Below are 25,049 nucleotides of genomic sequence, written 5' to 3'. Positions count from 1 at the left end.
TCCCTGAAACACCCACCAATCTCATTTATGAGGTGTTTTTTCTCCAGGGAGTCTAAAGCCTTCTGAGTGTTACTCTGTTAACCATCGCATATCCCTGAGGTAGGGGCAGGTGTACTCTCTACTTTCTATACTGTGAGACTACACTTTGTTGAGATAGCAAATAACTGGATCAAAAACAGGCTACCAACCACTATTAGATTAACCCATTTCACTATTGAGTTTTCGTAATAAAAATTCAGATATTTTAAATAACAATTTAACGAAGGTGGGGAGGGATAAGGAACTTGAATTAGATGATCTACTTTCAACTATCTACTTTCATGCTATTATTCTAAAGCAACCATTCTTGCTATATCTAGGAATTGAAACTTTAAAGTATTCAACTGAGCATTATGTACCAGGTTATTCACTGCAGCATTGTTTGTAACAGCAAAATATTTGAAACACCTCAAAAGTGCCATCAAAAAGAAACAGGTTTAAACACATTTTTGTACATACAGAATACTAAGAAGTGTAAAAAATACTGAGGAAGCTCTTTATATATTAACACAGGATGACTCCAGAAAATACTGCTAAGTGAAAAAAACATTATGCATAGTATGAATGAAGTATGAATAGTATATAGTATACTAGAATTTATGTAAAAAAGGAAGTGGGGGAAATATATGTTTTTGTTTATGTACACATGCAAAGACTATGTTTGGAAAGACACAAGAAATTGACAGCATTAAACTGTCCTTGGGAAGGAGATCTTTGTGGCTGGAAGACCAGGGTGACAGTGATTTAATGCTTGAATCATGTGATTCTATTCCCTACTTAAAAATAAATAAAATGTAAAAATATATACATTCTATATTTAGAGAAAAAATGTTATGATGTCTGTTATTTGCTTCAAATAATACAGGCCAGGGAGAAGTGGTGGAAGTATACACAAAAACAAGATTGCCCATGAGTTAACGCGAGATCATGGATACACTAGGGTTAATTATATTATTCTGTCAACTTCTGTAAATATTTAAATATTTCCATAATAAAAAATTAAAATAAATGCACGCACACACACAGCCTGATCCATTCATTCAAACAGAAAGTTAGCAAGTTAAAATTGTAAGTAGGTTATACATGCTTATTAACAAATTCCCAGGGACAAACACCACACAAAAAAATTAAAATTCCTAGTGTCTACCAAAGTTTGTGGTATACTTATAGTGTTTGAAGTAACAAGAACAACAAAAAACAAACTAAAGGGTAAAATTTAAACATTCTGTCAACAAGAGCCAAACTATTACACCCAACAAGAAGCATATGCCAAAAGAGATTCTCCTCCTCATTCACCCCTATTAATAAAATCCAGACTGTAATGAAAAGGTATGCACTACTAGCAACATTTGCTTTACTAGTACTTTGGGGTACAATATAGAAGAGAACTTTTACCATCATAATCTCTGCATCGCCTCTTTGGTGGAGGGTTTCGACCAAAAGAATTGGAAGAGCTATGATTATTATAGTAATTAGACCAACTCTCCGTTGTGTTTTCAGAGTGGTGTGCAGGTGCGATCACAGTAACAGTGCTGGGAATAGACTGTGCCCCAGAGGAATACTGCTCAGAAGAGTTCGGAGGTGGTGCAGACACAGACACGTAGGAACTCTCCAAGTCATTCCTCTCACTCTTAAACTTTGATCTTTCCCTATGTTCTGCTTCAGAGACAAAATAAAAACAAGAAACAAATAAGATCAGACATCTATGTTCTTAAACTACGTTTATTTTCTCACAGAAAAAGAAAGATGAGAATACTGAAGTAAACTTACTGAGCTGTCCATATTTCAAAGTGCTCTCATTATTAATATATCCTAAAACCAGGAACGTCAACAGTGTGACATATTTTGACCAGTAACTTGTATAAAATCATCTTTTATAACATCAACATCAATACAAAATGAAGAAAGACCTGCTTCTCTACTGATATTTAATAAGAATGCTATCCAAGAACTGACTTCCAGGGCCTCCCTGGTGTTGCAGTGGTTGAGAGTCCGCCTGCCGATGCAGGGGACGTGGGTTCGTGCCCCAGTCCGGGAGGATCCCACGTGCCGCAGAGCGGCTGGGCCCGTGAGCCATGGCCGCTGAGGCTGTGCGTCCAGAGTCTGTGCTCCGCAACGGGAGAGGCCACAACAGTGAGAGGCCCACAGACCGCAAAAAAAAAAAAAAAAAGAATTGACTTCCAAACTGCTATCCTGGGAGATCAGTGGTTGGGATCCCAGTAATCTACTTAAATTTCTTTCTTTTTAATTTTAAATACTCTAATCAACCTTAAAGCAAATCAATTATTTTCAGTCGGGGGTGGGGGTAGGGGAGCAGGCAACCCTCTTCTTCCAGTAACAGCTTTGTTGACTAAAGGACATTTGTTTCAATTATACAACATGACTTAAGTCTACTCACATACGATGATACACTTATGGATAGCTTTTTAGTCAAACTCCTTTAACTCCAACCTGAGACTAGAGCCTTGTCTTTAACAAAAATCAAGTTTTTTGAGATAATTCCAGATTTTACATTGTTCAAACATATTAAAGGTACAGTTACTTTTAAGGGACACTCTGGCACCCTTGTGATATAGGAAGATAAGCAACTACGGAGTTTTTTGGGGAAGGCTCATGGACCCACCAACATTCCTATTGGGATCCCGGTCTTTGCTGCGCCCCCGGCTTCGACTCCGACTTCGACTCAGGCCTCGGCTCTTACTCCGGCTCTTACTCCTGCCTCTTCTCCAGTCATACTTCTCACGGTACATTTCAGTCCGCTCATAGTACCGGTCATAGTCTCTCCACTTGCCATCGTCTCTTTTTTTCTCACGTGTCCTATAATACACAGATATGAAAGCCATATGTATGCTATAGAAACCAAGTCTGAAAACAAATCAGTAGTATGAAATATCCTCCTTGATTCACCAAAATTCATAGCTTCTATACTTTTCCAGAAACCATAAAACTACCATATAATTCCTCTAATCCATTATATAAAAAGAAAAAAACATTCCCTTCAAGTACACTGGGTGGGAAGAAATGAAAAAAAGAGGTGAATCCAAAGTATGGGGAGGGGTAAGAGGAAAAACATATTTAAAACTAGAAAAGACAAAAGGCTCAAAACAAAGTTTTCCTAAACAAAGACTAATTTTTTGATGGTAGGCTGATGATTCAACATATAAACTGCACTACTTGTAAGAAAATGCTACAGATGATTTTAATACTGAGCACCCCTAACAAAATGGAACATTTCATTAATATTCTCTAAGGAGACTGCTCCCACCCCTGAGCTCTTGGGGAAAGCACATAATGAAGACTGTTTATAAAAGGAAGAGAAAGTATGACAAAGACAAAAAACAGATGGAATGGAAGGAAAAACATTTTCTTTCTTTAATCAGCGTAGAGAGAGGAGTAGAGCATATGTTAAAAATCCCTTTAATGCCCTTCTACGGTAACTGAAAAGTGAGCTATACATGTCTTCCTAATTAAAAATAAACACAAACCTTCGTTCACTAGATTCTGAACGAGTCTTCTGGGGACTAGGGTATTTCTTTTTTCTGCCATCTCGTTCTTCCTCTGCTGGTTCCTGAAATACCTACATGAAAATATTCATTAGAAACAAAAAGAGTCCTTCTATAAATTATAAACCACATCCACCTGATAATCTTTCCAGCACACGAGAGGGCACAAATATACTGAAATACTGAAGTCAAATCACATCCCCAAAAGCTGGTCAACAGGAAGAAGTAAAAAAGATGCTGAAATTACTTTAACAGCAATATGTTAATTTTTAAATGCTAACTTAAGGTAGAGAATAGGAGGAAAACAGCAACTCATTCTTTAAACCGAAACAGTAAAAATAGCAAATCTCTAAGTATAATATAGTAAAATGGTGTGTGTTTTCCTAATTACAGAATATATTCACACATTAATTCATTTGAGGAGAATTTCAGATTTATTTCACAGAAAAGGTTTTGGGAACAAATGGTTAAGTTAACCACTGCTATAAAACTAAGTATTTCATGTGAATTATGGAAAAATGGTATTGGAATTACTGGAAATGTTAAGGCTTCTTTTAAAACTTAACAGTCAAGATTGACCAGAAATAGAGAACTAGTGATTCTATTATAGTTTTTAAACAGAAGTTAATCTCAAAACAAATATATGGCCTTTATCAGAGAGAAATGAAATAAAGACATTTGGAAGAGGTAAACAAATGCCCATCTAATGGAGAAGCTCATTTAAAAATACACAAATAAGCAAGTGAATGAATGGAACAGAAGATAACAATTTAGTAAAACTCAGGCAACATAAAATGGCAGCCACAGTATGGCAACCATATGGTGCTGACAAAAACACTCTACAATTATTAGACTATATTTAAAAATCATTCTTTCTACCAATTTACAGGAAATACAGAGGATGCAACCAGCAAAATCCAGAGTCAAAACTCCGTAAGACAAATGACTGAGTTTCTTCAACAAAACAAAATTTAAGGAAAAAAAGAGGGTGAAGAAAGGAAGAAGAGAGGTAGATATATAGGTAAGTATGAAAGGGGAATTTACAGATATCAAGAGACTTAAAAGACATCAACTTGGAGAACTTTTTCCTTCTTTTCGCTGTTCTGTATTTTCTAAGGTTTTTTTGATGGACATGTATTAATTCACTCTGAATTTTTCTAATTTTAGGAAACTAGTTTTCGTTTTGTTTTTTTAAATTTTTAATTTTTTGGCTGAGTTGGGTCTTCGTTGCTGCACCCAGCTCTAGTTGTGGCGAGCGGGAGCTACTCTTCGTCATGGTGCGCAGGCTTCTCACTGCGGTGGCTTCTCTTGTTGCAGAGCACAGGCTCTAGGCGTGCGGGCTTCAGTAGTTGTGGCACACGGGCTTAGCTGCTCCGCAGCATGTGGAATCTTCCCAGACCAGGGATCGAACCCGTATCCCCTGCATTGGCACGTGGATTCTTAACCACTGCGCCACAAGGGAAGTCCCGGAAACTAATTTTTTAAACTACTCTCTAATTAGTTTTTCTAATAGGAAAAACTATTCTTAAAAAGTTAAAGGAGCCAAGAGGAATAAAAACATAAAACAAAACAAAAACCTGTGCAAGAATGTTCACCGCAGCGTTATTTATGATAGGCAAAAAGTATTAACCATTTGCCTATTAATCCAAATATCCATCAACTGATGACGGGATAAAGAAAATATGATATATTCATAAAATGGGGTACTATTCATCCATGAAAAAAAAGAGAAGTACTGATACGTGCTACAACCTGGAGGAACCTTGAAAGCATTATGCTAAGTGGAAGAAGCCAGTTACAAAAGACTACATACTGTATAATTCCATTTATATGAAATGTCCAGAATAAGCAAATCCATAGAGACTGAAAATAGATTAGAGGTTGCCTGGGGTGGGGGCTAGGGAGGGAAGCACTTGGAAGGTGATGATAATGAGTATGGGGTTTCTTTTTTGGAGGATGAAAATGTTCTAAAATGGATTGTGGAGACGGCTGCACAACTCTGACTACAATAAAAATCATCACATTTGTACATTTTAAATAGGTGACTTGTAAAGTTGGTGAATTACACCTCATAAGCTGTTTAAAAAAAGTCAAAGGGCATGCACAATATGGATGAATCTCATAAAATAATGAGCTAACAAGGAAGCTAGACAAAGGACTGTATGACTTCTACATCCAGGAAGTGTCAAGTTTAGATTACAGAAGCTAAACTAATCTTTCTAATGGGTGATGGAAAACATAAAAAGATATCAAGAAATCCAAAGCAATATGGGTGAAGTCTGATTTAGCATCCTGCAGTACACTACCAAACATGATTTTAAATCTCAAGCATGGTATCTAAGTGGAGAATAAAGGAGTGCTCCCTTGCTATATAACTAAATAAAATGCTTGATTTGTACAGATAAAAAAAAAAGTCTATGTGATTCTTGTAACATAAAATGAAAAAAACAGGAGTACATGGTATTAGAAATAAGAGTAGTAGTAACCCTGGGGAGAGGGAAGGGAGAGAGAATGAGAAAGAGGGAATTTTTTTAAAAAAAAAAGGCAGTTCAACGAACTTGATTTAGATATTGATTCAAACAAATGGGGAAAAAATGGACATTTATGAACAAATAGAAATTTAAACACTAAGTATCTGATGACATTAAGAAGTTACAGTTATTTTTATACACGATAAGAATACTTGGGCTTCCCTGGTGGAGCAGTCGTTAAGAATCCGCCTGCCAATGTAGGGGACATGGGTTCGAGCCCTGGTCCAGGAAGATCCCACACGCCGCGGAGCAACTAAGGGCTCGTGCACCACAACTACTGAGCCTGCACGCTAGAGCCCAAGAGCCACAACTACTGAGCCCACGTGCCACAACTACTGACCCTGTGTGCCACAACTACTGAAGCTTGCATGCCTAGAGCCCATGCTCCGCAACAAGAGAAGCCACCACAATGAGAAGCCCGCGCACTGCTACGAAGAGTAGCCGCCGTGCGACACAACTAGAGAAAGCCCATGAGCAGCAACAAAGACCCAACCCAGCCAAAAATAAATAAAATAAAAAAATTTTTTTTAAAAAAAGAAAGAATACTTGAGGGCTTTAAAGATATAACCTTTTAGAGATACCTGCTAAGTATTTACAGATGAAATAATATGATGTCAGGAATTTGTTTAAAAATAATTTAAGAGGATCGAAAGTAGTTGAAGGTACAGAAAAAGACTGCCCACGGATCTATAATTATTGAAGAGGAAATGAGGGCTTCATGGGGACTCATTACATTTTGCCTTCTTTCAAGCATTTTCATAATAAAAACTTTTTATATAAGTTAAACAAAAATAATCTGTATTCTTTTCTATTTTAAATAAAATTTCCAGAACTTCCTGAGGTAAGGATATGTTTTTCCACAATTATGTAAAACTTTTACTCTGAAATGAGTTACACGGCACTAAACTGTCATATTTTTCCTGAACTAATATGAAGTATATGTAAAGACTTCATACTCCAAAACCTCTTACCTACTTTGAGCCTAGTATTCTGAGAATATGAAAAGTAAATTTCTTTATGGAATGAGATTATGACCAGACATGCTAATTTTAAAAGTTTTTCTTCTATGTTGTCCACCTGACTTAAATTCTTCTACCTCACATCTTCTTTTAGAAGTCTGATCATTACACACATATTTAAGACTTTTTAATTATTTATTATATTCGTCTATCAGGGCTATACAAGTCTGAAAGCCTCCATTCCACTGGACCATTTTAGATATAAAAGTATACTAAGCAGGTATGTGGATGAGGCAGGATTGGCCCTGGATTAATGAGCTGCTGGGGTGATGAATACTGGGAATTCATTAAATTATTCTGTCTCCTTTTGATGTGTACCGAAAAGTCTCTAAAACAGGGTTGTTGTTTTTTTTAATTAAGTGAAATAAAGGTACTTTCAGAAAAACCAAACAGGGGAAAAACTGTGCCAGAGGCTCTCATATTTCCAGTCATAAATCCATGCAGTGGGTCTAAGAAAAACTGCCTTCTAACGTTTCAGATGATTGTGATATACTGTGAATAAGGAATTATAATATCAAAGATCCACTATTTTCATGATTATTCTTTTGTATGTTCATGAACTCAGACAGACAGGGTAAAGGGTTTGATGACAGCTAATTATAACCACAGCAAATTCAGAAGTGATTTTCCAAATGCAGATAGAACACACTGTGCTTCATAAATTATGGCACATATATACCAAGTGTTTTTCCAGCCCCAGGATGAGTTGTGCCAATGATCCAACTTCTCTCACCCGGTTCCCTGTGTGACCAATAGTTTTATTGTAAAACTGATGGTACCGTGTAGCTGGGGACCAAGGGAGAAAGTTAAAACAGCTAGTCCTCAGAGTTGCTCCCGTGCTCAGAGCAACTGCATCAACTGAGCACAGACCAGAAAAAGAGATAATTAGCCAAAGACAGTGCTACCTCAAATCCCCTTCCTTCAATGTTATCTAACAATTACTGTAAACTATTATATTTACACACTATTCTACAAGCTATTATTTGTTAGTAATGACAATTAAGTTACGTATAAAAGCTTAGAAAATGGGGAAAATGCCAGACAGCATCATTTGGGGTAGTTATACATATACAGAAGCTGAAATCCATTTTTCATAATTTTCAAAATTAGAATTTACTACAAAGATACAAAATGAAATAGTGCAACAATTTGGTTTTTTTAAACTGTTCTTTCAAAACTCAAAATAATGCAATTTTCCTCATATTCAAATGAGCTGTCTTTCAAACAGACACTTCCAATCCACTGACCTTCAATGACTGTAAAAAAGGACATACGCTGCAAAAATTTTAACTTATTATAAAAAGATTTAACATATACCTTTTTTTAAGTTCCCTGACCAGGGATTGAACCCACACCCTCGGCAGTGAAAGCGCGGAGTCCTAACCACTGGGGAGCCAGGAATTCCCTAACCTATACCTTAAACCAAAAATTATGCACTATCAAGTATGGAAGTAAAGTTTCTTCCTATTTCCATTACTTGCAGAAACATACTGGGAGCCCCTTCTTTTTTTTTCTTTTTTAATTGATGTATAGTTGATTCATAATGTTGTGTTAATTAGTGCTGTATAGCAAAGTGACTCAGTTATACATATATATATATTCTTTTTTTAATATTCTTTTCCATTATGGTTTATAATAGGATATTGAGTATAATTCCCTGTGCTATACGGTAGGGCCTTGTTGTTTATCCATTCTATATATACAAGCTTACATCTGCTACCCCCAACCTCCCAATCCACCCCCCCAGCCCCCTTCCCCTTTGCAACCACCAGTCTGTTCTCATGTCCATGATGCTGTTACTGTTTCATAGATAGGTTCGTTTGTGCCATATTTTAGATTCCACATATAAGTGATATCATACGGTACTTGTCTCTCTTTCTGACTTACTTCACTTAGTATGATAATCTCTAGCTGCATGCCCCTTCTATTTTAAAAAGACTTTACGAGACAACTAGAGAGCATGAGCCAAAAACAAAAAAGTGACAGTAATCTCAAGTGATCTTTTTTTTTTTTTAATTTTTTTGCGGTATGAGGGCCTCTCGCTGTTGTGGCCTCTCCCGCTGCAGAGCACAGGCTCCGGACGCGCAGGATCAGGGGCCATGGCTCACGGGCCCAGCCGCTCCGCGGCATGTGGGATCCTCCCAGACCAGGTCACGAACCCGTGTCCCCTGCATCGGCAGGCGGACTCTCAACCACTGCACCACCAGGGAAGCCCAAGTGATCTTAATTAAGTATAGCTACATTTTGTTTTCTTTGAATGTTGGATCAGTTCAATCAAGCTAGCATTTAAAACTGTATCAAAGAGACTTCCCTGGTGGTCCAGTGGATAAGCCTCTACGCTTCCACTGCAGGGGGCACGGGTCCAATCCCTGGTCTGGGAAACTAAGATCCCACGTGTTGCATGGTGTAGCCATAAAAAAAAAAAAAAAAAAAAAGAAGAGGATAAAAATGTATCAGAAATGACAACTAAATGCAACATGTGATCTTCAGAATGAATCCTGTACTGGAGAGAAAAAAAAACATGCTATAAAAAAGAGACTCTGTTGGGTCGATTGACAAAACTGGAAAACAGTAGAAGAAAACAGTAGATTAAAGTGTTTTATTGATGTTAGGGGACTTCCCTGGTGGTCCAGTAGCTAAGACTCCATGCTCCCAATGCAGGGGGCCTGGGTTCAATCCCTGGTCAGGGAACTAAATCCTGGATGCCACAACTAAGAGTTCGCATGCCGCAACAAAAAGATCCCACAAGCACAATGAAGATCCTGCATGCCGCAATTAAGACCCAGTGCAGCCAAATAAATAAATAAATATTTTTTTAGAAGTGTTTTATAGGTGTTAAACTTACTGAAACTGATAACGGTACTAAAGCCATCTAAGAGAAGAATATCCTTATTCTTATGAAATACACAGAGTATTTGGGGATCAAGGGTCATGATGTATCTGACTTACCCCCAAATGATTCAGAAAAAATAGTTCTGGGTGAGGATATATAAAGAGAGCAAACAGGGCAAATCTTCAATAGATGAATCCAGGTAGATGACAAACAGGTGTTTTGGGTAGTATTCTTTTAATTTTTCGGTTTAAAATTATTCCCAAATAAAAAGTTTATTAAATAGTTATAACAAAAACAAAAGTTGGGAAATACCTCTATATAATAACCAACATTTATGTGCCAGGCACTGGACTAGGGTGTGGGGTGGGGGGTGGTGTATAAATCTCATTTAATCCTCAATGAGATAAGTACTACTATGATCATCATTTTGCTGATGTGAAAATGAAACAAAGAATAACTTATTTTAAAGCTACTATTTTAATTCATACAGCCTAATTTTGGAGCCCATATTCTCATCATGTAATACTAAATACTATGACATCTATATAAAAAAAGAATTACAAATGAACTCCGTAAAATTTCCTCCTTGGTTCAAACAATTAGACTACCATCTAAATCATGTTTTTATACTTCAACACTGTAAAAACATTTATTTTCCTTTTCTTTCCTATGTTGAAAGTGATGTTTATAATTCCATTAACTAAAAAAAACTATATGGTTAAAAAAGAAGAAATGGTTTCTCTTCACATGGAAATGATCTAATGATTTCTCTTGAGGTTTCATTAATACTTTACTTTCAGTCAAGCCTATTTTTTTTTTTTAATTTTATTTTATTTTTTGGCTGCGTTGCTACGCAGGCTCTCTCTACTTGCAGTGAGCGGGGGCTACTCTTCGTTGCGGTGTTTCTCATTGAGGTAGTCAAGCCTATTTTTAACCAAGTTTTCTTTTTCTAAAAGTCACTGGAAAAGATTTCCCTGAACTCCTCAATATTACTAAAATATTTCTTGTAACACTAAACAAGCTATCTGAAATTCTTCCAACTCCTCAAGTCCAAGGAACTAAGAAGCCCTGATAAAGAATCTGCACCATGCCCAAAACCCAGAAACTTCCATCAAGAGAGCTCTAAAGAGGCCAACTACCAGCTAAGAATGATACTGGTAATAAGATCTAAGAAGCGTCCACAGGCAAAAGAAAACTCTGCATTACCTCTTCTTTAACTTCTTCTTTTTCTTGGACTGGTGGTTTTGGCTCAGGCTTAACTGGTTCCAAAGGTGGAAGGTAGTTCTTAGTATAGAGACTTTCAAATAGTTTATCCACAAAACCTGAAGTCTCTAGGAGAAGAAATAATATGTGTTACACAAACAAACACCAAAAGTTTGACAACACTATTGGCAAAGCTGAGGAAAGTGGGACACCTCATACGCTGCTGGTGGAACTAAAAATGAGCCTAACCCTTATGGGGGAGAACCCCTCTTCTGGGTTTTAAAACCCTTTGAACATACTTGCACATGTACAGAATGTTTTATATGCAAGATTGCTTGTTTGAGTATGTAAAAGATTGGATACAACCCAAATGTCCATGAATAAGAGACTATTTAATAAATTATATGACAACTGAACAGAACAGAGTGGCTATAAAAAGAATGTGTACTGATAATATCAACTCTCAAAGATATGATTAAATATTTTATCTATTTATATTTGCATTAAAAAAAACCCTGAAAGGACATAAAAATGACAAGTTGTGCACTGGAGGTGGGAAGGGAGCAGATGAGGTGAGAGAGACTTCATGGCATATCATTATATTGTTAGATTAAATGTACTGCCTACTCAAAAATTTAATTAAAAATATTTTTAACTCAGTTGAAAAATAAACTTTGATATGAGAAGTGATATGAAAATATCATTTTGTGTTTTACTTAAGGGATGCTCTATTTTATAACTCTTCAGACTAATTGAATGGGGAGGAACAGATGAATTTATTACAAATTAAATGTCAAAATATTTATATTATGTTATTCAAACCAAAGTTAAATCACTTTCATTGGTCCTACCCCTCAGGAACAGCTAAAGAGCATATCAGAAGTACAACACAGACTCTGCTTACACTGCAACTATTACACATTTTACATAAATAGCTATTTCTAAAATGTCAAATTAATTTTTCTTCAGAAAAGTATCTTTTCATAAACTTTTTTATGCTATTAATTTGTGCAGTAAGCATTTTCCATGATTATAAAATTGTGAGCTCTTGTTACACATAACTTTAAGACAAATTAATCAGACCGTTCAAAAGTCTTCATGTTCAGAAGACCTTCTTCATATGCTTCTGTATTTCTAAAGCATTTTTTAAAACATGTACTACTTTTGTAATTTAAAAGACATATATCATTACTATCTTTAATTAAAACTAAGTAATATAAATTAATACATTTAGAAAAGAAAATACTCATCGGTACTGGAAGAATCCTGTGTTAGATTTATTATGTATAAAAAGCCTTAAAAATGCCCCCCAAAATATGTAATCCTGTGTTTTAGATTGAGAAGCCCTATTTACTATCTTTTCTTTCTCAGTAAATATTTGAGTTAAAGGGTATCGTCTCATCACCAACAGCTAGATCAACTAGTAAGTATGAATTATCCACATTCCTGTTTGTCCATTCAACAATATTTACTGAGTATCTTCTACATGCCAAGTCTGTAGGTTCTGAGTCACCAATCTCAACAAATGGAAAGACAAAGGGGAGGTGGGGAAAGAGATACACATAGATAAACAGACAAATAAACATATAACATGACAAGGAGTAACAAGTGCCATGAAAAAAAAAATAAATAAAGCAAGGCTGGGAAGAAGAGAGAGTGATTAGGGGTATGGGGTATACTATATTGTATACAGGATGCTCAGGGGAAACCACTCGAGAAGATGACATTTGAGAAGAGACCAGAAACCATAAGAAACCATGTTTCAAGCAAGGGTAAACAGTGTTCAAAAGCCCTGAGCTGGGAACATGTCTGCCATGCTGAAAAAACAGCAAGGTAGTCAATGTGGCTAGAATAGAAAAAGTGAGGGGGAATGGTAGGAGATGAGGTCAGAGAAGCAGCAGAGAGGCCCCTAGTAAGCTCCGCAGACTACGGACAAGACTTTGATAAGATGATGAAGTTAAAGACACAAAGAGAAGAGGATCATGCCCATTTCTTCTTGGATATCAAGAAGCCCCGGCCAGGAAGAAGAAAAACAGATACCTTCATTGTCCTAATAAACAGTAAGAATAAGCAACTTCATTATCCTTAAATTGCTACCCCTCAACCATCAACCAGGCTCTACCACAAGCTGCAAGGGATTCATTCACCTAAAAAGCACTTGAGTTACCACTGCCTCAATATAGGAGAAGCAGAGAAGGAAAGGGAAAAAAAGTTTTGCCAAAATACACAATAAATAATTAAGCATGAATAGGTATATTCAAGTATTTAAAGGACCCTGACCAATTTCCTTCCTTTCAAGCTTTATCTTCAAGATTTTATCAGGAAGTTTTAAATTTAAAATCTTTACTTAAATACTTGGTTGAAGGCCTATAATAATTACCTTTTTGTAAAAATACGTCAAGTTGATCGGCACAAAAGGCTTTCAATTCTTTCTCAGGTTTGTCCTTCTTGACCAGTGCTACAACATAGTTGGCTAAGGCTGATGGGTCAGCATCACATCTAGTTAAACAAAGAGAAAACAAAAATTTTTAAACATTTTTTTCAAACACTGATGTCATTAATGAAGTCACCCCTATCTTAGAAAGCTTCAAGCCAAAAACTTTATTTTAAAAAGTGTCTGCAAACAAAGGCGACTATTTTAACAAAGAGCATATATATAGTACAAGTAAGTTTTTCTTTTTCTGCTTATTCTTATAAAATAACTTGTCTCCTATTTTCAATGTTCTAATCATACTCAGAATTTTGGACCAAATCTACATTTATTTGCTCTCAGTGGTAATAGGGAAAGAGTGGCAACGGACCCTTAAGTTGCAGCTTGACTCCCAGCCTGCAGAAGCACTATCAGTATCCTCAGGAACTATTGGTTCCACATAATCAATGAGGAAGAAGCAGGGAAAGTGTGATGCGACAGCTTTCCCCATTCCCTATAACCCCAAGCACCAACATCTAAAAATGGCAATCAATTTCCACTACTAATCTTCTCAGTGAGTATCTTAAGGATCTTTTTAAGATAAAAAGTGAGAACACAAGAAGGATGTCACCTTAAATTTTATTGGCAAACACTTCAGCAGCTATAAGCAAGAAAGGAAAGATCTGGGAGAACAGAAAGGACAAGAGAAGTGGTGAAAGGGCAGCAGAGATAACCTTTGTCTACATCACTTTTTCTTCTTTTTCTAGTCAGTAGTAGTAACCTGACTTTGACATTCAAAATTATCTCCTATGCCAGGGCAGCACATGATCCTTGAGTAGCAATTTGCCAGACTTAACATTTTATATATATTACATGAAATAGAAAGTTTCCATTTTATAAAAAATATTTAGGGCTTCCCTGGTGGCGCAGTGGTTGAGAGTCCGCCTGCCGATGCAGGGGACACGGGTTCGTGCCCCAGTCCGGGAAGACCCCACATGCCGCAGAGCGGCTGGGCCCATGAGCTGTGGCCGCTGAGCCTGCGCTCCGCAATGGGAGAGGCCACAACAGTGAGGGGCCCGCGTACCGCAAAAAAAAAAAAATTATACACACACTTATATATTTATATTCTATTTTCCCCATAAATGTACACTTAAGTAACATATCCTTTGTGGCTTCACAGCACTGTTGTGAAGGTAAAATGAAAAAATTCAGAATGACAGTAAATAAAATCATTATGCAAGCAAAGTGATCATATCCCTATAATACACTATTCAAATCTAACTAATCTTATTCTATAATCCTTGGGCCTCTACCATCAATCAGAAAGTTAAAAAGTTTCCGTTCAAGGTATCAATCACATTTCCAATAACTTTATGAGATTACTAAATAAAAAACAAGCACCAGCACCCTTACTTCCTTTCTAGTGTAATGTATACTTTTAAAATTAATAATTCCAATAAAATAGCAGACTTTTTCATTGTCAATATTAACACTGTTTCAGGCAAGGCTGCTTCTTTAAATATCCATGCTCATTTATGTACCAAATTCTAAGAGAGCAAATTGTAATTTTGTCAATTTTACAAAACTCAAAACTATAAAAAAAAAAGATGGGCAAAGGTCAAAGTGCACTAGGACTATAAGTACACAGATGATGAGCTACATGTTAATTAAAAGAAAGCTGGAATTTTTAAGTAAAAACTATTACATTTTGGAGAATTATGAACAGATTACCTTAGTAAATCCAACTGCTAAATTCTAAAATGGATATATAGCATTTCCACTTTCAAAAAATGTTACCCGGGCTTCCCCGGTGGCACAGTGGTTGAGAGTCCACCTGCCGATGCAGGGGACACGGGTTCGTGCCCCGGTCCTGGAAGATCCCACATGCTGTGGAGCAGCTAGGCCAGTGAGCCATGGCCACTGAGCCTGCGTGTCTGGAGCCTCTGCTCCGCAACGGGAGAGGCCACAACGGTGAGAGGCCCGTGTACCACACACACACAAAAAAAATGTTGCCCATGCCATGCCAACCTTGGCACCTCCATAAACACCTTAAAATAGAGATGTGTAGATAGACTTCATTTCACTCCTGAGGACAGTAAGACCTTTGATCAGTATAGTTCTAATCAACATTCAAATGGAGGAGAGGAAAAAGAAATTACATCTCTACCTTTACTTAGAAAGTTCAGATCCTGGATAAGGAAGATATTCTAAACACAGAGAGAAAGGATTTTTTTAAATAAGTAAGAATGGAAGAAAAGAAGCAATGTTATTTTCCCCAATGTTATAGGGACCTTCAAGGAGTCTCACGACCTAACAGGTATTAACACTGGGTAAGGATATAAAGTATCTAGTGAGAAACAGGCAAAACTCAGATTACTGGATATATGAGGTGAGTTAAACAAACCCAGATATCTTATACATACATTTAGTATTCAGACTCTGAAAAACAAATGCAGAGTTAGGCTGCTTCTGATGAAATACTTCTTGATGTGACAGTGTTAAAACTCAAGATGGGGGACTTCCCTGGTGGCGTAGTCATTAAGAGTCCGCCTGCCAATGAAGGGGACACGGGTTCGAGCCCTGGTCCGGGAGGATCCCACATGCCGCGGAGCAAATGAGCCCGTGCACCACAACTACTGAGCCTGCGCTCTAGAGCCCGCGCTCTGCACCAAGAGAAGCCACCACAACGGGAAGGAAGCCCGTGCACCACAACTAGAGAAGGCCTGCGCGTAGCCAAAAAACCTCAAGATGAATAGTTACAAGAAGGTAAAAAAGTAGAAAAAGACTAGACAACAAGAAAAAAGAGTGATCACAGATTCTAAATATTTGTTTAATGTGAGTGAACAACTGACTGTTAATAACTGATAGTTAGAATTCTGCACCAAATACAAAAGCATGTTTACAGACAAAGGAATGGGACCATTTAAATTTAACAGCTCCTAATATGTATCCATAAATGCACTGTGAAGGAAATTGCCAGTCTGAAATAATGAGTCATGTTGAAACTTAAATACATTAGGGAGTTTTTTGCTGTAATTTTCTATACCTTTATGATTGCTCTTATTTATTCTTTCATCACCACTTACCATATAATCTTTAAAAACGGACAATTACAATACAGAAGCAGCTATGGTACCAATACTAATAGTAGCCCAGCAAGACTTCCAGAAGTGTGTCACAAAAATCTGAGCATGGTTAAGATCCTTGATAGGATCAAATGCAGGGCCACTTCCTACTTCTCTTACACAAAAAGCACTACCCAAGAAGAGTATTTAAAACCTTTTAGCTCTTCATTTGTAACCAACACTTATGGAAATTCATTTCTGTTTAACTACAGGGACAAGTACATTTTGGAAAGAAAGACATTTTAAAATTCTGGAGCCATGGCTATGTTAAATACACACGTTTCTAGACAAAAAGGGGCTTCCATTATAACAAAGAGATTAGAAAAGGTAATAATATCCACCTAAAATTACTATTCTACTATAGTCTTTAAAAGACCCTAACAGCATAATCAATCAATTATTATTCATTTTATAGATACCTAAATCTGTAAATATGTAAAGACAAATCATGTGATCCATTCAAGAGCAGGCAGACAGCTTACCTGTGGAACTAAAACTCAGCTGCAATTCCATGCAAGTAAAATCTATCACAGCATATACATTTTACTAATGTTTATCTGCACAACAGATTAATGTGTTATAAGTATCAACCAATAATCACCTTTCAGTTAAAATAAAGAACCAACAAAAGAAATTTCCTAAGTTTAATGGAAGTTACAAATGAGGATTCCTTAAAATTCACATCTTGCATAATAATGTCCTAAGAACGTTTCAATTATCTATCTTTTAATTTAAAAAATAAAAATTAACTAGAATTAATTTTTATTAGGGGAAGTGAACAGAAATATTGTCCTAAAAATCTCTTATCTGTAAAAACCTCAAATTTGTCTTTTTCCTTCTAAATGAAATCTCCATTGCAGGTTCTGACACATCTACTGAGCTAGCACCTCAGCTTTACAGATTTAGACATATACCCAATCCCAAGGACAAAGAGTAAAGGTTCTCCCTTACCTTAAGCCCCAAGCCAAGAAACACCACTAACCACTTTAGGAAAAAGCCAAGGCTACCTAAACCTCGTCCATTTTCAGAAAATACTACATGTTTCTGAATGTGTGCTGTTTTACATTCTACCTCAGTGTGATTTTTGTTTCAGAGGTGAGACAACTAATGACTACGCTACTGGGCCGCAGGAAAAAAACCTGATCCTAATGTGTATCAAAAGCCATTAAAAATGTTCATACTTAGGACTTCCCTGGTGGTGCAGTGGTTAAGAACCCGCCTGCCAATGCAGGGAACATGGGTTCGAGCTCTGGTCTGGGAAGATGCCACATGCCGCGGAGCAACTAAGCCCACGTGCCACAACTACTGAAGCCTGCACGCCTAGAGCCTGTGCTCCGCAACAAGAGAAGTGCCCGCTCGCTGCAACCAGAGAAAGCCCACGCGCAGCAACGAAGACCCAATGCAGCCAAAAATAAAGAAATTAATTAATTAATTTAAAAAAAATGTCCATACTCCTTTGACTAGTAGTTGTACTTATGGGAAACAAACCTCAGGAAATAAAGCCAAACGTAGAAAATTTTATGGGTACCTAAGAGACACTAAATACATATACATGTATTATATAAAAACAGCATTATTTTTAACAGAAAAAGTAAAGTCAAAGTAACCACTCTTATTGTTGAATGTTTATGAAACATTAGGCATCCAAAGTGGTTATAGAAACAATACACAAATATTAAAATGCTAACGTCAACTGGAGAAATCAAGATAAAAAATTTTACATTTGAGGGACTTCCCTGGTGGTCCAGTGGTAAAGAATCCGCCTCCCAATGCAGAGGATGCGAGTTCAATCCCTGGTCAGGGAACTAAGATCCCACATGGCACAGGGCAACTAAGCCCGCTCACAACTACTGAGCTCGTGCACCTCAACTAGGGAGCCCATGTGCCCTGGAGCCTGCGCACTACAACCAGAGACAAGCCCGCGTGCCACAAAGAAGAGCCCACGTGCCACAGCAAAGACCTGATGCAGCCAAAAATAAAAAAATTTTAGGGCTTCCCTGGTGGCGCAGTGGTTGAGAGTCCGCCTGTCGATGCAGAGGACGCGGGTTCGTGCCCCGGTCTGGAGGGATCCCGCGTGCCGCGGAGCGGCTGGGCCCGTGAGCCATGGCCGCTGAGCCCGCGCATCCGGAGCCTGTGCTCCGCAACGGGAGAGGCCACAACAGTGAGAGGCCCGCGTACTGCAAAAAAAAAAAAAAAAAAAGAAAGAAAGAAAGAAAAAAATGTTACATTTGAGTCTAATTACAGCTACATGAAAGTTCATACACAGAAGAGAAACTAGAAATAAATACATACAAATAATTTTATCCTCTTCTGTCCCTTCTACATTTTCTGTAACGTAATGCTTTTATTTCTACTTATAAAAAAGTAAAAAAACAGGAAGTCTGACACTGAGATCTATGTTCAGAATATTCCTTTGATAAGAAAGTACTGGAAAAATAAGTAAAATCTGAGTTGATTTGATCAGAGTATAAGTGAATAAATAACTATTAATTTCTAAGAACCTGTTAACTCATATTAAGAAACACAAATATTGGTACTTCTACTTCTTTTCAAATGAAAGCTTTCATACCCCCCTTCATTAATTAGGGGCTTTCATAAATGAATATGATGTAAAAGAAAATATCCCTAGATTTATCTGGAGGGGAAAATATATGACTCTCAGTTGTATCTCATTGTGATACTTGGACTATGGCTCCTAGTGCAGTAGCCCCCAGCTAAGCACACCCAGAAAATTAGACTACTAAAACAAAATCTTACTTTTCTAATTGTGACCAACCTAAATATACATATAAGGACATTGATTCATTTAAACATTTCCTGAGTCTTAACAAAATGCCAAGCATCTTGCTGGGTAATGGAATTACTTTGAGCAAGACAGACCTTGCCCTGCAGTCACAGGCTAAGAGATGGAAATGAAAACAAATAATTATAGTACAAAATATCAAATGCTTTAAAAAAAGAGATTAATAATGAAGTAACAACACTGTGAGAGGATGAGACAAGACAGTGGTAGGAAACATAAGGCTATAAAAGCAATATATGGCTTCTAGCCTACAACAATTGGGCCAGGGAGAATGAAGTCAGAAATATTTAGGAGGCGGACCAAAGGACATAAGAACAAATACCTTCCTAACTTAGTATACTATAACTTGCCAAGAAGTCTTCCGGTCAAAATAAGTCTCTTTCTGTGAAATAGTGAACGGTCTCCTTAAACAAGTCCCACAGGACTTTAGAGGCACACTATTTCTATAAAGCCACTACATATATTTCAGAAAATTATCACTACTTTTTGATCTTAAGAACATATTTACAAAATACTCATTTTACCCTTGTAGTTTATTTATCAGGGAGATGTGATCTAACAGCTGCTACATGGTGATTTTTCTTCCCATCTGAGCAACTGCAGAGATTACTAGTCAGAGTTAACTTGATAAGGACTGCAAACCTATAAGCAGCATGTAAACTTTAGAGTTCAACCCAAGTATACACCCGCTGACCACGGAGTCATAAAATGACCTAAATGAACCTTATTGCTGCCTTTTCCATCATACAGAAATGAAACAGTCAATCTCCTGGTGCATTTTTTTTACAAAGACCTGAACTCACAGAAACTGCACACCAAGTCCTTTCACTAGCAATTCTTGTCCCTACCTATAGGGCCTGTAAGGAGAATCTAACCCTGTCATGCACTAGACTGATTACTTTGTAAGAGGTAGCAGCGCTTAACATCAGTAAGTAAAATATTTTTGCAAAAAGAGTTCAACATATTTTCACATTTCAAAAACCATAAAATTTCATTTATATTTAATGATTCTGAGGTACACAAAGCACTTTTTATAGCCTGCATCATAATACTCATATTAACTCTGTTTAATACAGGAAGGTTAGACAATCTCTCCAAAGTCAAACAGTGAATCACATATAGAACTAGAAGCTAAATGCCCTAAGTCACATAATGATGCTCTACTAAAATGGATACAACTGTCTAAAAATATTACAAACCCCATCACTCTTTTTAAAACATATTATCAGGACAATTTTTTGTTATTCATAGCTTTTTTTTCTTCCAGTTTTATTGAGATATAATTGACATACAGAACTATATACATCTGAAGTGTACAGCATTAATGATTTGATTTACATACATGAAATGATTACCACAATAAATTTAGTGAACATCATCTCATATAGACACAAAATAAAAGAAAAAATACACATTTTTTCCTTGAGATGAGAAGTCAGGATTTACTCTCAACTTTCATATGTAACGCAGCAGTATTAATTATATTAGTCATGCTTCACTTCCCTAGTACTTATACATCTTATACCTGGAAGTTTGTGCCTTTTGACTATCTTCAATTCCCCTCCCGCCACCCCCCACCTCTGGTAACCACAATCTGATCTCTTTTTGTATGAGTTTGTCTGTTTGTTTTTGAAGTAAAATTGACCTACAACACTTACGTTAGTTCCTGGTGCACAACATAGTGATTCAATATTTCTATACATTACAAAATGACCATCACAAGACAAATTTTTACAACAAGCCTAACAAGCAGCAGTAAATTAGATGTATTTGTACATATTTAACGTATGTAATATAAATAACTTAAAACATTCCTCATTAAAGACAGCATTTTTGGTAGAAACGCATGTTTGTTGTTGAAAACTGCTTGCCTGAACATTTCCTAAACTTGTAGAAATTTCTCTAGTGATTGATTTATCCCCAAGGTTTACTTAGACCCTTACCTTTAAGGAGTCCAAATACTTAAAATGAGCAATTATTTCTAATATAAAGAAACCCAACATGTCCTACTTAAGCATAATCCCTACACAGTCTCTATAACTAGGATACCTAGGAGGTTTTGAAAGTGAAGAAAGATGAGGACCCCAAAGAAGATCTGTGAGTTCAGTCTGTTCATGCAGTGGTAGGAAGAGACAAACTCCTTGACTAAGATGGTTTCTCTCCCCTTTACTACACTGCCAACAAAAATGGTACTGGGTTTCTCATAGCCAGTTAAGGAGTCATTTCTTCTAGCCTTCCTCCTTCTGATTTTCCTCTAGTAAAGTAATAGATATGTCCCACACCTACAAAAGGAGTGGAACGAAACAGATAAGCTCTAACAGCATGAGATTTCTTATTTGTCTACAGGGAATAATCACATACAAACTGGACTGGCTTAGTAATATCCTGTTACGTGCCTTCGTTTCACTATGACGAGGTGGACCATGCTTAAAAATCCCTAAAAATCAAAAACTTTTATAAATTTAGTTAACTTTTTTTTCTTTTTTTGGTCACCCGTGTGGCTTGCAGGATCTTAGTTCCCAGACCAGGGATTGAAGCTGGGCCCATGACAGCGAAAGCTCAGAATCGTAACCACTGGACCGCCAGGGAACTCCCTAAATTGAGTTAACTTCAAATTAAGCTAAATAAGAAAGTGCAATAGGAAATGATGTACACAGCTACAGTATGATTCCAACATATCCACTGCAACTACATTATATGAAAGCCTAACAACTGCTCTGAAATGCTATGTTGTAGCAACATGCCAATCTCCTATGAAAATTTTCTTGAATCTGGAATATGCAAAAAGTAAATTTACAAATACAACCCACTTTAGCATATCATTTATTACATTTTAGGATGTCTAAACGAAAAATAATCTCCCATGACAACATACTAAGAATGAAAATATACGTGACCTCGGCATTTGCATTTACTATTTCTTATTAACACCTTCATCCAAAATCATTACTTATACGAGTTAAAAATAAGTATTTTAATTTTGTAGTTCTAGGAAAATCATTTGTATTATTAAAGTCTAAGCAGTGACTTTAGATCTTTTTTAACCCTAAAAAAGTAACAAAATTTTTATTAAAAGAAAAGATGCATGATGTGAGCTTTAAGTTGAACATATAACTCAAAACAAATGGGGAAACTAAACAGAAATAATCATTTCGAAAGATAATTTTTACCCATGAAAATTACAGAATATCTATGAAAAAATCAGTGTAAATAGTCAAAAAAAACCCTAGTGAAAACACCCTTAGGAGGTTTAAGTTCCCACCCAAACTAAATTCTGACATTAAGAAAGAAACCAAAAAACATTACCCAGACCAAAACATTTCAGGGAACTTTAAAAAAAGATAGCAATTAACTATAATGTTAAAACTTGTCACCTTCTACCCAAAACATAAAGTACACATTTAATACTTTCAAAAGGATCTCTACCAAAAAACTAAAAACACAAAGGTAAACAATATTCCAATAGACCTTTTTCTATTTCTAGCCTCTTCCATATATGGTCAATTTCACTAAATCTACTTCATGATTTCCCACCTTCATTTCCATCTTTGTGCTCCAAGCTTGTTACTGTGTGTAGGGAAAGTACGATGAACACTCAAGAGGCCCATATTCTTCTATAAAACTTTCAAGGGTGTCCAGAAGTCCCTTTCACTTTAATCAGACCATCACTAATGTAAAACTCAGAGGCTCTTAGTGTACATTTATTCATACCTGTGCTCTACTCACACACTCCTCGTCCTCAGAAAGCAAATAAATATCATTTCAGACATCAAAATGCTCCTAATGCTGTCTCCCTTTCCCATTCTACTTCCTTCACAAGGCTGACACACTGGACTACAGATGAGTCTTCCTAAGTGTTACCATCCCAACCCAAGAAACCAAAATGGCAAAACAACAAAAGTTAGTTAACAGGGTTTCTCAGGAGGACAAGGAAACACACCAACAGGGAAGTAGCTGTCTCCCAACAGCCCCAACTTCACCATACCTCCACACCTCCCCAACTACCCCTTCTTTCTGCCTCTGCAAAAACTCAATTTTTCCACTAAAGTGATCTGATCTAATGAATCAAAGCTTACCCTTCTCTTCATCTACCCCTTTTCTTTCAGCCAGAAAGCCCTCCCCTCCACTAGGAGGATAAGTAAGAAGAAGTGACAAGGGGGCAGCAAATGATCCCTTCCCATGTCTTCCTTCCCGAGAGAGTGAGATAGCACCTCTCTCCAACTCTCACTCCAGCTTTCCCTCTTTGCTCATGGAGATATGCTTCTGAGACTACCTGTGCCCCAGTGTCCCAAATAAGAACTTCACAACCCTGCCCCTTAAAAATGATTATAAAACCAACCAAAAGTTGATACTGCCGCTATTCCTTTCAAGGGTCCCAGCAATATTTCCACAACACTACCCAAAATATTTTTTAAAAAACAAGCCCCGCACCGATAATCCTACACCCCAATATCTTTAGTTGCCCTCTCAGGACTTACAAAACTCATTCTTCCTACTACCCCCCCCCCCTTTTATCACTCCAATACCTGTATCCAAAAATCCCTAGAAGCTGCCGGTATACCCCTCCCAGCTCGTCCTCCAATAATATTAGATACCAGGGTAGTCCTTTCAACCCCCAATCAACTTACAAAAATCTCAATTTTCCCAATCCCTAATGGTATTTAAAAATCATCAGCTCTCCTGGCACTATCAACTCCTCAATAATAACATCCCTCAATAGGCTTATCAGGTTCCCAATAATTCCTAAAACATTTCGATGCCCACAAATCCCTTTCAACTACCCTATTTTAATTCAATACTCTTGAACCTTTAGAACTCAGTACTTGCTATACATCTCTCAATGTCCCTACTCTCCCTTTCTCCCCTCATGTTTTCAAAAGGTCCTCGATATTCTGCTTCTAGATCTTTTAGTCCCGTAATAATATTATTTGTAAAGCCCTTGATATCCTGATACTCCCTTCAAGATCCCGATATTCAAATTTTAAAATCCCTCGACAGCCCCGCTTTCTCCCTCAGTTCTCAAAGAGCAATGTTTTAAATTCCCTCACTTCCTTCAGCCCCTTTGAGCACCCCAATATTTACATTTAAAAAACCCTCGCAGTCCTCCCCGCACTCCTCCCCACCCCGGCCCCCCCAGCCACACCGCCTCTACGCCCCTGGCTCTCCCTCCCCCCCACCCTCACAATGGTGATAGTACTACAGAGAAGACGTCGCCGGGACCTCCCGACCGCGGCCCCTCCGCTCCGCCCTCCCCCACGCCGTTTCCCCTCCCCCCACACCCCCACGGGCCCCCAACGCCCACGTTCGCCAGCCCCGGCCCAGCCTGCCTCACTCACATCGGCTCCAATAACTTGGCCAGCCAGGACTTGAGGGCATCCACATCCTCTATGAGCATGGTGCAGGGAAGGCGGGCTCCGCCGCCGCTCCTGTTCGGGCCTGCCGCGGGTCGTCCCTCGCCGCCTCCTGACGCCTTCTTCACAGCTCTCAGTGCCCCAGCCCACCGGGCATCTTAGGAGACTTCAACCTACTCCCCCGGCCGGGGCCTAACAGGAACTAACCCAAGAGCCCTCACTCAACGTAGCA

At 37.6% G+C, this 25,049-nt stretch overlaps 1 protein-coding gene across 4 annotated transcripts in view; it reads right to left on the bottom strand.

Moving 5' to 3' along the window:
• RBM27 (RNA binding motif protein 27) overlaps positions 1-25,049 on the bottom strand; it is a 67,252-nt gene extending 42,203 nt beyond the window's left edge. For 2 of the 4 annotated variants that reach the window (XM_030841188.3, XM_030841185.3), the window contains exons 1-6: positions 24,803-25,049; positions 13,509-13,627; positions 11,132-11,256; positions 3,525-3,616; positions 2,663-2,856; positions 1,435-1,698 (exon numbers count right to left, since the gene is read on the bottom strand). In XM_030841188.3, the coding sequence (XP_030697048.1) occupies positions 1,435-1,698; positions 2,663-2,856; positions 3,525-3,616; positions 11,132-11,256; positions 13,509-13,627; positions 24,803-24,861 (853 nt within the window). In that variant the 5' untranslated portion in view covers positions 24,862-25,049. The remainder of the gene's footprint in view (positions 1-1,434; positions 1,699-2,662; positions 2,857-3,524; positions 3,617-11,131; positions 11,257-13,508; positions 13,628-24,802) is intronic. The other 2 variants (XM_030841186.3, XM_030841189.3) reach the window with 1 other exon arrangement.

This window comes from Globicephala melas, chromosome 3 (assembly GCF_963455315.2).
Source record: "Globicephala melas chromosome 3, mGloMel1.2, whole genome shotgun sequence".
NCBI lineage: Eukaryota > Metazoa > Chordata > Mammalia > Artiodactyla > Delphinidae > Globicephala > Globicephala melas.
Note: the sequence above shows the minus strand (reverse complement) of the source record. Positions and strands in the feature narration are given on the sequence as shown.